At 44.9% G+C, this 13,940-nt stretch overlaps 3 protein-coding genes across 5 annotated transcripts in view; 1 reads left to right on the forward strand and 2 right to left on the reverse strand.

Annotated features, from left to right (window-relative positions):
- Positions 1–313: 313 nt before the first annotated feature.
- mrps6 (mitochondrial ribosomal protein S6) lies at positions 314–2,135 on the reverse strand. The gene is made up of 2 exons (XM_071898037.2): positions 1,637–2,135; positions 314–432 (listed from the first exon to the last, which is right to left on the reverse strand). Exon 1 carries the CDS (start codon positions 1,996–1,998, stop codon positions 1,639–1,641), a length of 360 nt encoding a protein of 119 aa, XP_071754138.1. The 5' UTR covers positions 1,999–2,135; the 3' UTR covers positions 314–432; positions 1,637–1,638.
- Positions 2,136–2,886: 751 nt separating this feature from the next.
- On the forward strand, positions 2,887–9,565 carry nolc1 (nucleolar and coiled-body phosphoprotein 1). 2 transcript variants are annotated; one of them, XM_071898005.2, is made up of 14 exons: positions 2,887–3,003; positions 3,395–3,450; positions 3,605–3,753; positions 3,887–3,996; positions 4,113–4,224; positions 4,353–4,474; positions 4,642–4,774; positions 4,875–5,003; positions 5,083–5,172; positions 5,262–5,627; positions 5,989–7,251; positions 7,538–7,662; positions 8,124–8,207; positions 8,361–9,565. In XM_071898005.2, the coding sequence occupies exons 1-14, from the start codon at positions 2,893–2,895 to the stop codon at positions 8,517–8,519; spliced, it is 3,009 nt and encodes a 1,002-aa protein (XP_071754106.2). In that variant the 5' UTR covers positions 2,887–2,892; the 3' UTR covers positions 8,520–9,565. The 2 variants fall into 2 exon arrangements, with proteins under 2 accessions (XP_071754106.2, XP_071754107.2); XM_071898006.2 differs by having other exon boundaries at positions 3,890–3,996.
- Positions 9,566–12,865: 3,300 nt separating this feature from the next.
- Positions 12,866–13,940, reverse strand: part of micu1 (mitochondrial calcium uptake 1) — a 33,805-nt gene continuing 32,730 nt past the window's right edge. For both annotated transcript variants that reach the window (XM_071897991.2, XM_071897990.2), the window contains exon 12: positions 12,866–13,806. In XM_071897991.2, the coding sequence (XP_071754092.1) occupies positions 13,643–13,806 (164 nt within the window). In that variant the 3' untranslated portion in view covers positions 12,866–13,642. The remainder of the gene's footprint in view (positions 13,807–13,940) is intronic.

Genomic DNA, 13,940 nt, shown 5'->3' on the forward strand with positions numbered 1-13,940 from the left:
TAATTTGACCCTATTCTGTTAAAGCACGTTATTTGATCAGATGAGGCCATCTCACCCGAATTTGGAAGCTCATGGCAATGTCATACTTTAAACTTACAGACTTTTCTCAGAAGACAATATGATCCAGCCAGGATGGCAAAAGTGGCACTTAATGGGTTCAGGTCATCTTTAGTGTGCTTCACATTAACAAGGCCTTTAGCCCAGACTAGAAATAGAATGGAAACAAGAACTGAAATTGCCTTCACAGCCACAAAGCATCCCCTATTTTTACATCTATTTTAACAGAAAAAAGGCAACACTCAAATTATATAAGTAAGATACAAAAGAGTAGTTTATTATAACATGGTTACATCCAAATGCAGGCCGACAACTATGAAAAGGGACAGAGGGAAACGTCACACTGTATGTCTTCTGGATATGAGCTGTGAATCCCTGTAAAACAAAAGGAACAGTCGTTACACAGGCGCAAGTTACAACACACTCAGCAAAGCATGGCATCCATAAAAAGAACATAAAGGATACTGACCGTCCCATGCCCACATTCCATGAAGTCATTACTACAAGGTTAGCACTGACTTTACCACATGATCAGACACATATTGAGCATTTGTGTATTTGAGCATTTGTGTGTTCAGTATGGCAATTTTAAGGCCTTTTTGATCACCATCATCATCATTCCTTATGATGTGAAGTGTGACGACCTCTGGATATCTTTTGGAGGTGGATGACTTTGGCTCTACCTGTGCTTTTTGCTCACTCTCACACACCTAATTTGGTGGTGAGTTCTTTCCTCTTTGACACCAGAGGCACTACAATAAGGTGGTGTCAGGATCTCCCGTCTCCTCTCTGTGACTGGGTTAGGATTATAAGATAACAAAACAGTGTGTATGTGTGTATTGTATGATTTGTTCAACTCGAGAGGGCACTCAAATGTTGATCTCCCACATTTTCTCCTTAAAATCCATAATTAACAATGTTTTACATTTTGTGTTAACTATGAGGATGCCACCACCTTCAATCTCTCCCTGCTGTGTGTGTGTGTGTGTGTGTGTGTGTGCATGTAGTCTAACTTAAACCGGAGGCAGTTTAAATTCATGTTTCTACTTGTGCACTGTCTTGTACATAGGGTTGACTCATGCCCCGATTATTCCGCTATAGGGCCCCAGGGCAAGCGCTATGCCCCATGATCACCATCTGACCCTGTACATTGTGCATCTGTGTCAAGTACCCACCCAGTCTAGTGGGACAGTTTGGGCAAACCATCAGATAGGTTAGGTAAACAAAAGTAAAAACTGTTCTATGTCCAGCTAGATAGCAGACAGCATGCAAATTGTATGCAAATGACGTTAGATTCAAAAATAACTGCATAAACCTGGGGCTTTTAGGGCCCTTGGTGGTTCAGAATGTGCCATGCATGACCTGTTGATAATCCAGACATGGGACAACTACTGGACTAGAGAAAAAAGAATCTCATGTTTTAGTGACCTAGGCTTTGACTAGCGTTACGTTCACTAATAGAGTGAATGGAAACAACAGCCTTGCCATACACCTGTTGTGGATTTCACTAGAGTAACTAGTGGTCTCTCAAGATGTCCTACTGATGCAGTGGGCCTCATCTATATCAGCAGCTCCTTACATTTAATCATTTGCGTCCAAGGACTTGGCAGCAGGAACAGGGCCACAGCAAGTCTGTTTGGAGACCTCGGCGTCCTTCTTCAGGAGAGTGGGCCTCACCACGTCCACATCCCGGTCCAAATGATCGAGTAAGCCTGGGGCGATGTTGGGAGCCGCGTAGAAGTCAATCAAAAAGTAGGCACCGCGGGAATGCCTTTGATTGTGTTTGGATATCCTGTAGGGCAGCAGCCGCTCTCCCAGGTTCTCCAAGCCTCTCACCACGGCGCCCCGCTCCATCAAGGTCTCCACTGTCCGCCGCAAGGCCGCGGCTGCCTCCGGCCTCTGCATCGCCTTCAAGATGACGGCCAGTTCGTAGCGAGGCATGGCTTCACTACAGTTAGGACGGGCAGTGAAGAAAATTGCGATTCACACGTTTAATTCAGCTGGCACGGTGAATGTCATCTCCAGATTATTCGGCTCAAAGACGACCATGTTATGACACGAGGGAAGGGGAGGAGTTCGGTGATGGCGTATTATGTATGCGCCTGTGTATTGGCAACAGACTTAATAAAAACAAAGGAAAAGTATATAGAAGGTAGCGCAAACGAATAAAAGATACTTTAATCATCACCGATACAACTATTTCACATTTTTTGTTTTTCTGTAGACCAATTATTCTAAGAGTTAAAAGAAGTAAAGAGATCTCACTCTGCCTCTATTTCCGGGTGCAGCGAAGTGTGGCTAGTGATGTACGACTCCCAAATTTCTGGAGTCCTTTCCTCACAAGTCTGATTCTCTAGTTGTGGATTAAACGACGTATGCGACACCCAAAAAAATAAGCCGGGATATTTTTTTGTGAGGGAATAGCCTAAAGCTAATTCTCGAAGAACAGAGAAATATGAAGAATGGTGCAAGAGCAATAATTTTGCACCAATTTACTTTAAATGCCTGAAATTTTCACCTTAGTATCCCTGGCTGCAATCACCACACTGTGGCGGTAACTGTATACCGTGATTTTCTCTGACAGACCAGATCAAATCAGGTTTGGGAGGATATTATAATAGGCAAAATTATAAGAGGAGAGCGCATGCGTGAGGGTTAAAGCCTACTTTCAGGCCGGTGAGTGGGCCAGATTTTTTTTAAACCGAGTTAATTGTCTTCTCAATGTACAATCTTTGTCTGAAAATGTACGATGACGTATTCATTATGCGCCTCCTGCTCTGCGCACATGCCCACACGTGACGCCGACGCTTCCCTTCCAGAACGAGCGTGGTGAAGATGGCGGAGCAGAAGTCGGTGCCCAGCGATCTTTTCAAAAGCGTGTATTCATTTCTGCTGGAGAACAAGTTCTCCAAGGCGGCGCAGCAGTTCCTCAAACAGACTAAAGTGGTAAGAGACTCACGAGAGGGTCGTTGGCAGCAAGTTGCACGTTCTCTCGTCCCCAGCTGGTTTGACGCGAACTTCAAGTTGTTGAGATAACTACACACTAACGTTAACACGAGTAGGCGCAGAAGGTAGCTGTTGTTGTGTGTGTTAGGTTAGCTAGCTAGCTAGCTAGCTAGCTGTTACAGCTTGCACGTGTTGCTCAGACGTATAAATTGTGTATTGCAGCTGCCACCTGTTAACCCCGAATTAATCATCGTACTTCACTTACAGGTTGGCAGTGCAAATCATATGCCTGCTGCAATCGAGTGCTAGACTTAACAAACTTGAAACATGGTCAGCAATTATGTAAGGTGATAGGCTGACATGCAATAATGCAGTATTTGTTTTTCAACAGAATCCACAAGATCCAAATGAAGAGAGTCTCGTCGACATCTACAACTTCTGGGCGAAGTGAGTTGCTCATTGCCTTCATTTATTCCTGTGGCCAATGTTGATTGATCCTTTCTGGTTCATTTGGACTAATGCTGATAGGCTTGGAAGATGTGCCCTCACCAGCTTTGGGGGTTATTTTCAAGCCTTTAACAATCGCTGCTGTTCTTCCTAGGTCTCCTGAAGCCAAGAAACGAAAAGCCCCTGCTAATAATGGTCCATCAGCCAAGAAAGCAAAGACCGGTGCAGAGAGCTCCAGCAGTGAGGAGTCGAGCAGTGAGGACGATGAAGCTGCTGCACCACCAGCTAAGGCAGCCCCTGCAGGTAAACTATACATCTGATGCAGAGTACTAACAAGGCTGCTTTAATTATAGAATGTCTGTGAGGTGCCACTGAACCTGGAGAAAAATTTCCTACCCCAATATCAGCTTATATTCCTCTGCGATGTTTGTTTCAGCAGCCAAGGCTGTGCCTGCTAAAGCTGCAGCTGCTAAAGCTGCATCTAGCAGCAGTGAAGATTCCAGTGACTCCGAGGCTGAGGCGGCACCTGCAAAGGCTCCTGCAAAGGTAGGAGGAAACATCAACATTATAGACTCAACCCATATCTACTCCCTGCAGCATGGCCATGTCAGTGGTGCTGTTCTACTGTTAAAGTGTATTGAGGTTGTCATTTCTGCTTGTAGGCTCCAGTGAAGCCTCCTGCTGCAACAGGTGGCGCAAGGAAGAAAGACAGCAGCTCTAGCAGTGAAGAATCAGACTCTGAGGAGGAGCAGCCAGCCAAAGTCCCTGCACCCAGTGAGTCCATGGCCCAGCTTTTTGCGTGTTGTGTGATGCAACTGTCATTAATGGCGAAATAAAAATGAAGCTGGTAATGTTGATCTCATATGGCTGTATGTCTAATCTAATGTCACTTTGGTTAATAGAACCTAAGGCTGGTGCGGTCACAACACCCAAAGTTGCTGCACCCGCTAAAAGTGCAGCTCAGAAAAAGGAGAGCAGCAGTGAGGACAGTTCTTCCGACTCTGAAGAAGAAGAGCCAGCTAAGGTATGCAGAACAAGCCAGGCCATCCATGAATATTACTACCTCTTCTTGATCGTTTTTATTCCAGGCATTTGACAGGTTAGTGTAATATGGAACAAGCTGAATAACATAGGGGTTATGACATGTAAATGTAGACTATACACCTTCAGTGCTCTCATGTGTCTTGATAGGCTCCAGTCAAGCCCCCAGCCCAAGTGAAGACTCCCCCTGCTCCTGCTAAAGCCGCTGCTGCGGCTGAGTCTAGCAGTGAGGACTCTTCATCTGATGAAGATGAGGCTCCCCCCAGCAAAAAACCCAAAGCAGGTGTGTTCTGTCCCATTGTACTAGTTTCCCTTTGTATGCCTTAGTACTGAGATCTGGGTGTACGTGCCTTGATGCTGATCAGCTCCCTCTGTCTCGGTAGGAGTGTACAGTGCAGTCCCGCCTCCTGCTCCAGCCCAGAAAGCCCCAGCAGCCAGCAAGGCCAAGGACAGTGACTCCTCAGACAGCAGCGATGACAGCAGTGATGAAGAGGAAGAGAAGAAAGTAGCCGGTAAGAAACAGCCATTTTCCTTGACCTCGAGTGTCTGTGTTTTTATGAGGATTGTCTAAAATTGTTGTATTCCTCATAGCTAAACCTGCCCCTGCAAAGTCCACCCCTGCCAAACCCAGTGCGCCCAAAACCGCTGCAAAGAAGCAAGAGTCCAGCTCTGAGAGTTCAGGTAAGGAATGCAGGTTCCAGCCACAGTCACTTAATTCTTGCTTTAGTTGGTCATGTGTGCAAAACTTATGTACGTGCCTCTCTCTTCAGATTCAAGCTCAGATGAAGAGGAGGAAAAGAAGCCTGCAGCCAAAGTCACGCCAGCTAAAGGAGCCCCAGTCAAACCTGCTCCAGCCAAGGCTGCACCTGCCGAGGAAGATTCATCTAGCTCAGAAGAGGAGGAGGAGGAGGTGAAGAAGCCTTCAGTGAAGGTGACTCCTGCTAAGGCTACTCCAGCTAAACCTGTCCCAGCTAAAGTCACACCTGCTAAGGAAGACTCCTCCTCAGAGGAAGACTCTAGTTCAGAGGAGGAAGAGGCGGCAAAGAAGCCCCCAGCTAAAGCTACACCTGCTAAGACGCCTGCTAAGACGCCTGCCAAGACACCCCCAGCTAAAAAAGATGAGTCCTCAAGCTCAGGTAAAAGACTCCAAATTTTAAGGATGTGAGCTCAGAATTTATGTAAGAATTTAATTTTCTGTGTATTTTTATTGTAACAGTATGAATTTAGTAGTAATTAATTTAGTAGAAATATTTTTTGTCTTAATTGCGAATCTTCTCGCCTGTTCAACCAATTTGTGGTGCGATCAGGGCTAGTATTTCGCCAGATAAACTCCCAACATGAGAACTGTCAGTTATGACTTATAATGTCATTTCTGTTCTCACCCCTGCTCTGTTGGTTACATTTATTCATATTGAATCGTACTATCTGCCAACTTTTCAAAAATATTTCATTATTATTGTTAGGTTACAATCTTAACTCTTTGTATTGCTTTCTCAGACTCAGATAGCAGTTCTGAAGATGAGGCCCCAGCAAAACCTGTCGCTAAACCTGCAGCCCCAGCAAAGCCTGCTGCTGCTTCCACCCCCAAACCTCCAGCCAAGGCAGCAGAGAGTAGCTCTGAGTCAGATGATTCCTCTGAGGAAGAAGAGGAGCCAGCCAAGGCCAAGCCAGCCGCAGCTAAACCAGCTACCTCGGCCTCAAAACCTACCACTCCTGTGGCTAAGCCTGCTGCAGCAGCAGAGAGCAGCTCTGACTCCTCGTCTGAGGATGAGGAAGAACCAGTGAAAGCCAAGCCAGCTGCAGCTAAACCATCTACATCTGCCTCAAAACCTGCTACCCCTGTGGCTAAGCCTGTTGCAGCAGCAGAAAGCAGCTCTGACTCTTCCTCTGAAGATGAGGAAGAACCAGCCAAGGCTAAGTCATCAGCAGCTAAACCTGCTACCCCTGTGGCTAAGCCTGCTACCCCTGTGGCTAAGCCTGCTGCAGCAGCAGAAAGCAGCTCTGACTCTGACGACTCCTCTGAGGATGAGGAAGAACCAGCCAAGGCTAAGCCAACAGCAGCTAAGCCAGCTATTTCAGTGTCAAAGCCTGCCACCCCTGCAGCAAAGCCTGCTGCAGCAGCAGAAAGCAGCTCTGAATCTGACAGCGACAGCTCTGATTCTGAGAATGAGGCTGCTGCAGCGAAGAGCACCAAGCCTGCAGCCAAGAAACAAGCTCCAGCAGCAGCGACGGCCGAGAGCCCTGCCCCTGCCGCTCCTGCCACCAAGGCTCCTGCAGACTCCAGCCGCGGTGCCTCCGATAGCTCCAGTGATGATAGCTCCAGTGATGAGGAGGAGGGCAAGAAGGCAGCGCCAGCGGCCAAGCCCACGGCCACAAAGGCCGCTTCAGCCCCGACAAAGAAGGCAGAAGAGAGCAGCTCTGACTCATCAGACAGCTCTGATTCTGAGACGGAGGCCAAGACCACCCCTGCTAAGTCTACAGTCGCCAACGGCAAGGCAGCAACGCCCAAGGCAGCAACGCCCAAGGCAGCCACCCCGGCAGCCAAGGCCCCAGCCAAGCCAGCCGATTCTTCATCTAGTGACAGTAGCTCTGAAGAAGAGGAAGAGGCCAGTAAAAAGACTGTGAAACCTGCTACCCCAGTTGCAAGCAAGAGCACCCCAGCTAAACCTAAAGAGAACAGCAGCTCCTCAGACAGTTCATCAGAAGAGGATGAAGAGACGCCTAAAGCAGCCACAGCACCCACCACCCCCACGACAAATGGTAACTGTTAAATATTGAATATGTCGTTGCCATTTACAAGGGAAATTGAATGCATTTATGGGAAGATTGCTCATGCCATCCCTCAAAAACGGCCATTATGAGAAAGGTCATGCTTGTTTGTTTTTTACCACTGCTCTCCGCCGGCTTTATTGCCCTTTCAAGTGTGCTGTAAATTTATGCATCTTGGGTTTATAGAGCATATATGGGCGTCACTGGTACAAAAAAATGTTCTCGATAATGTCACCAGCACGACTAACTCGGCCCCTTTTCCTCTTGATTCATACAGGTACCAATGGCAAGAGAAAAAGAGACGAAGACTCTGAAAGTGAAGAGGAAGAGGCTGAAGTCAAGACTCCAAAAAACAAGAAAGTAACAACCACACCACAGACTTTTCCTAAAGCCAAGCAGAAGGTAAGACCTCTGAGACTGGGACATGATCTGTAGTAGTGCTGAACAATTAATCGAAATTTTATCGAAATCGCAATATGGCCTACTGCAATTTTCAAATCGCAGGAGGCGCATTTTTAAATTAAATTTTAAATTAAATATTGTCGTGCTGCAGAGATGTCCTGGCCTACACATCATATTCTACAGACTTAAGAAAACATCTTTGTTTGGTACAGATCCCCGCAAAAATCACACCATAATCATTTTAATACGGTTTTCAATGAAAATGAGAATAATGATGTAAAAATTATCATTCCCTCTAATATCGCAAATCATATCGCAATTGCAACATCAGTCAAAATAATCGCAATTAGATATCTTTTCAAAATCGTTCAGCCCTAATCTGTAGTATGGTTTCGGTGAATGCTGGGCTTCACAATCCACATCAGTCAAAATTGACCAATGATGTTCTGTTTGTCCTTCAGTCTGGCAATGTACCTTTCCGTCGAATAGTAGAGGAGACCATAGATGTGGATCACCGTCTTGCAGACAACTCTTTTGATGCTAAGGTGAGCTAAACATCTTAGTCAGGTTTTCACCCAGCAACGGCTCACATTCCTAAAAACCACAACTCCTTTTTGGTATAAATTATTCAGGTGGCAGAATAATTTGTTATCAAACAACATCCTGTTGAAGAACCTAATTTGCCTTTTCTCCTCCAGCTTGGAGCCAACGGCGACTGGGGCCAGAAAGCTAACGATGTGCTCAGGTTCACTAAAGGCAAGTCCTTCCGCCATGAAAAGACAAAGAAGAAGAGGGGTAGCTACCGCGGAGGAGCCATCTCCACGTCGGTCAACTCCATCAAGTTTGACAGTGACTGAGGACCTCCTCACACCTGGCCCCCTGACCCAAACCCCCGCACCTACTTGATCAGGACTATCGGTTCTCTGCCCCATTCCTCTATAAACAGTTACCCTACCATCATCACCCCAATCCTTCCAGTAGCAGCAGCATACTGACAGGAATGTAAACCTTAGAGCTGAACTGGCAGTTGCATGTAGTTAGCTGCTCTGTTCGTCATGGAGGCGTTCGTTCCAAGTCTGACAGTTTAGTGGAGATATTGGCGGCAGGAGAGGGATGAGGGACGTCCTCTGCTGTGACTTACAATTTGTATCGCACAGAGCTGATGTCCATGTGCTGAGGTTGCCACTTGTGGCCACTAGGTGGCTGTAGGCCACCAATTGTTAAAATGCCAATGTGTATTTTGGCTCCTTTGTTGCTTGTTTTGACATTGTTAACCTGTACTTTTTTTTGCTCTTCCAACAAGCGTCTTTCATTATTTCCTTGTAACATAAAAAAATTTGAGTTAATTTTACTTGTATATCAATGTTCGAATGATATCAGCCATCCATCCGGACAGGTTCTTTATCTAGGTAACAAAAGGCTGAAATGGATTTTTTATGGATCACATGGATTGCTGGTATTTGGTTGGTTTAGTATATTAACTTTTGTTTGGCCACCTATAAATGTGGAGAGGGTATGAATCATGGGCTTTGTCTCTGCAATTACATGTGAACATTTAGAGACCTGGGTTTTATATTAAGTATTTATTAAGTTTTATTCCATTTCAACCTTGAGGACCTCAGATTCTTTTCCATGTCATTCTCAAGCCATTATGCTTTGTGAGACTATCATTATTTCCTGAAGTGAGACTGCCTGTCAACCCCCCCAACCTGTTGATCAGTGGTGTGGAATTGACTCTATTCACTAACATGATTGACAGCCAGAGGGCCACCATACCACCCAAACTTACCACCCAACTTTAAGTTGTTTCAATTATAGGAATTTACTGTTTGAACTTTTGTGTACCCCTGTCACTTTTTCTTATTGATTCTTGTAAGTGTAATTAAAGACTGGACAGATTAAATCTTGGTGTGAGCTCCTGTTCTGATTGGAATCATGATTTTGAGGCTGTAGCTCTCCCCCCCCCTTCATGTCTCTCCTGACCCCTCTGGTTTCTCTTTAATCAGAGCAGGCATAGCTCCTCTTAGGGCTGTGTTGAGTTCACTAATGATGAGACTGCAGTTTCACACCGAACTGCACAGAAAGGAGAAGGGAGGCCAAGGGCTTCAACTGGCTTCCAGTTGATACAAGCTGCTTTATCCAATCTACTGTTGCAAACAAGCATGACTACAGGCATTAGCCCTGTCATTGGAAAATTAACCAGGAAACAAATGAGAGATGATGCATCCTTTTTCCCCAAAAGGTTGTCTAAGAGTGTGAGACAACCAGGCTGTCCATGGTAGTAAGGTCTTCCTCTGGAGGATGCTGAGCACTGACTGGAAAATGATCCAAATCCTCAGCCCTAAAGTTGACATGAAATACTCTTCAAAGCCACTTGATGGCAGTCAGACAGCTCTGTGCTGCTGCACTGACCCATGTTAAACTGCTATCCTCAGTCCAGGCTATGTGAGCAGTCACTTGCCATTTTACATGATGCCATGGGACAGATTTGAGGTGAACTAAGGCAGCTGTAACAGAGGTTCTGTTTGACTATAAATAAAGGAGGAACAAGGGCTGTCTGGGCTTGCAAGTGGAGGGATTGGTGTACAAGGCTATTGTTTTTAACTTGCAACTGTTTTATCCCGCCCCTGGTCCATGTGCTCCTGCATGCTCTTGCATTTTTAAATCTAATTCTGCAAGAAAATCAGTCAGTTGGCTTTTCAGTCATCTTCCTACATTGCTCCTGACAGTAGTGGAATTCTGCTGCAAAATACAGAGGAATTGGTCTACATTTTTTAACAATACTTGCTCGACCATATTTGATTCTGCTGCGCTGTATTAAAGTATAAGAAAATCCAGCCTTGCCTGGCTTAAAGACACACTAAAGCCCTGAAAAGAGAAGGTACAAAAATATGAGCAGAAATGGAAAACCAACAAACTACCCATCTACTACGTAAAAGACCTAATGTTGGAGCACCAGAAAGCGATTTAAGATGCAAGCGCCACATATTTCTCTAATCTCATTTCTAATATTTGCCACAACTCTAAGGGTACTGTTAAATGTAATAGACCATGCAATTAATCCTCCCCCCACTTATGATATTGAAACCCCTAGAGAAAAGCAAATCTCCAAATCTCCTCTCCTACCCAGGACTTACCTGTAGTGTCAGAAAATACTTCTGTTTTAAACCCATTCTTTATTGTTTTAAAACATTTGTTAGTCATATGAAGTGCACTAAGTGTCCCTTAGATATCCCCAAGTTCCTGAAAGAGGTCTTTGATACAGTCGCTCCAAGTCCAGTCCTTTTAGACCTCAGCATGGTTTTTGATACTGTAGATCACGCATTTAACACATCACACATTTTAATTGTCACCAGCTCTGCTCACCAGCTCATTTCCAACTCCAATAGAACATTCTCCGCTATGCAGATGACACCCAGCTACTGTATATCTCCCACTGAAACCTGGCAATCCGAACAGCCTTGACACACTGAATAACCGCCTCAGGGATTTTAAGTGCTGGATGTCTCAGAACGTTTTACAGCGCAATGACAGTAAACCTGAATTTGAGTGACTTGTCTTTTAACGATCAGGTTAAGAAGGTAGTACTATGTTGTTTCTTTCAGTTGAGGAATATATCAAAAATCAAATGATTTTTATCCAAGGATTTGGAGCAAGTTATCCATGCTTCCATATTATTATTTAGACTTGTGTAACTCCTTACTGAGGCCTCAGTCAGACAGTCTCTCGCCTTCAGCTTGTACAGAATGCAGCAGCTAAGATCCTCAACTGGTGCTACACAGAGGAACCATATTACCCCAATTTTAGCGTCCAGACAGTTTTAAAATAGATTTCAAAATTTTAGTGATCAGTCAACCTGAGATCCTTGAGCAAGAGAACTTCTGTTACTCAGTCTAGACTCAAGACTAAAGCTGACTGGCTAAACTGGTTCAGTTTTTATATGACATGACATACGGCCTGATGGAACACACACACACACACAGCATTCATCAGCAGAAACAGCTCGGTACTAACGCAGGCTTGACGAAGAGCACATGCACTGTTCATACATTTCGTATGTATACAAATTGAGGGGAGGTTGTGTACATTTCTAAGCCTACCCATAAATAAGAACTGTTGACTTAGGAGGGAGGCATTCAGTAACACTCCAAATATAGCCTCCCTCCAAAGTCTAGAAACACTTAACCATGGAGCGTCAGTGCACACCAAGCAGAAAAATTTGACAGAGCTTGCTTGCTTGGGGTTTACACGGTTGTCTGAGCTGTTGAGCAGGGTGTTCAGTACAGCCAGAACTGTTACTGGGCAGTTTTCCGGCGCAGATGGAACTATTGTTGAGAGACACTTGGTGCAGTTGGATCCAATGTTGTTTGGCAGTAATCTGGTGGCTAGGAACCCACTCTATCGGTTCTGTGTGATGCACGAGCCATTATCGGCTAGGTTTTGAATGCAGAAGAAAGCAATGTTTTGCTTTGTACTCATGGTGAGGTAATTGTTGGTGGGCAAGGCTCTATAGCAGAGGAAACTATTGTTGAGGATTCTTCTGGTGCAGACAGAGCCATATTTAATGGTTAGGGTTATAAAGTTGAGAAAACTGTGAGGTTCTAGGGATACATTCTTTCAGACAGCAGTTTAAGTTCCATCTTCTTGGATTTTAAAGCCAGACTTAAGCCTGGGAAGAACATGGGCAAGGAATACTGATGGGAGGCACTTCAACCTAATCTCATCCCTAGCAATCACTCCCGAGTACCACTTCTGTCTGTCAGTCGCAGTGTGTGTGTGTGCAAGAGAGTGAGCGAGCTTGTTTCAGGGCACTGCAGTACAGTGTGTGTATGGAGGGCTGCAGGACAATCTTTTAATGGGCAACAGAGGCTGAGGACTGCCCATCCTGTCCATTTCAATTAGAGAAAAGTGCTGACTACTGCTGCCCACACATATTACCATCTTTTTCTTCCTCTTGCGCAGAAACACACTGCATATAATCAACCATGCATTTTGGCCAAACATTTCACACTCTATTTCATTGCACACAATGACAAATGACTTCCCATAGATTAGTCTCGCTAATCCCCCACAGAGCTTTCCTGGAAATCAAAGATTGGAAATGAGAACATGGAAGGACAACAGTGCATCTCACATGTCAAGTAGACCAAAAAAGGCGTGCATAAAAAAAATTTGCCGGTCAAAAAAGAAGAATCAGTTTTATGTTATTAAAAACATCTTTAATAGAGCAATTCTTTTGATATCCATCTTATATAAAGTAATTCAGTGAGCAATAATAACAATTATAAGAATACACACTTTGAACAGTACATTGTAGAGCAAGGCAGGCTTCGTTGATCCTTTACGGCCCAAGATAATAGGACTAAAGCTTCAGCTAGAGCGAGCAGACTGAACCAGAGTGAGGAATAAAGAGGTGCTAACAAGATTACCAACTGCCGTCACTCTATCCCACCACAGAAATAAGTGAGGGTCCTATCCCGTTCATACCCAATATAGAACAGACACTTGAAGGTCAAAAAAGATTTATTCCGCTTTTTTGTCTTGCCTTTTGCAGTCCGAGTCAATCATGTTAACTACAGTTATAAACGTAGTGGGTTTTTTTTAGCTTGGGTCACTCACGGTCACTTGCCGGCCCTGTTGGCACTGCATTCCTGCACAGAATATGGAAAAAATAAATATACAAGTTTACAAAGTCCAAATACCCATGATGCCTTTGACAGGCACATTGGGGAAGCCTCTCAGGACACACTGTGCTGCGTCAGCATGCTTCAGTCACTGTATTGAAAGCTCTAACCCCACTGGCATGCGTGAATGATTGATGATGCTTCTCAGAGCTGCAGCCTTAATGAATTCATTGCATTAATTGTATATTTAAATCCTTGAGACCTTTTGGAGGAGGAAGCCTTTGACGCTACTTGTGTTGTTGTTGCTTTATCACACACACTCAAGTCTTTCTTTCTCTCACACTCCCGTCCTGTCACTACTGCGTCTTGGGCGTGGCAAAGTCCCAGGCGGTATCCTGGGCACACTTCCACATGGCACGCACCAGCCGAGTGAAGCCCATGTCTTTGGGTTTCTCCAGCCCACGCATCAGCCGCTGCTTCATAATGGCTATGAACTCCTTATTACTAAGCTCTCCGTTCCCTGAGGAAGATGGAGGGAGAGAGGGAGGGAGGGATATAAAATAACGATGAAACGATGATGAAATAACAGAGGAGGAGTAGGTAAGAGGAAGAGATGAGGAGAGATGATTTCCATTTAGTGATGATTTCCGCCAT

The sequence above is a fragment of the Centroberyx gerrardi genome, chromosome 15 (genome assembly GCF_048128805.1).
Source record: "Centroberyx gerrardi isolate f3 chromosome 15, fCenGer3.hap1.cur.20231027, whole genome shotgun sequence".
NCBI classification, from domain to species: domain Eukaryota; kingdom Metazoa; phylum Chordata; class Actinopteri; order Beryciformes; family Berycidae; genus Centroberyx; species Centroberyx gerrardi.

Excerpts from the sequence above, each read along its gene's own strand:
- nolc1 (XM_071898005.2), top strand. The coding sequence starts at position 2,893 with ATGGCGGAGCAGAAGTCGGTGCCCAGCGATCTTTTCAAAAGCGTGTAT. Across the intron at positions 3,004-3,394 it reads TCCTCAAACAGACTAAAGTG|AATCCACAAGATCCAAATGA; the intron begins GTAAGAGACTCA and ends GTTTTTCAACAG. Across the intron at positions 4,775-4,874 it reads CAGCAAAAAACCCAAAGCAG|GAGTGTACAGTGCAGTCCCG; the intron begins GTGTGTTCTGTC and ends CTGTCTCGGTAG.
- mrps6 (XM_071898037.2), bottom strand. The coding sequence starts at position 1,998 with ATGCCTCGCTACGAACTGGCCGTCATCTTGAAGGCGATGCAGAGGCCG.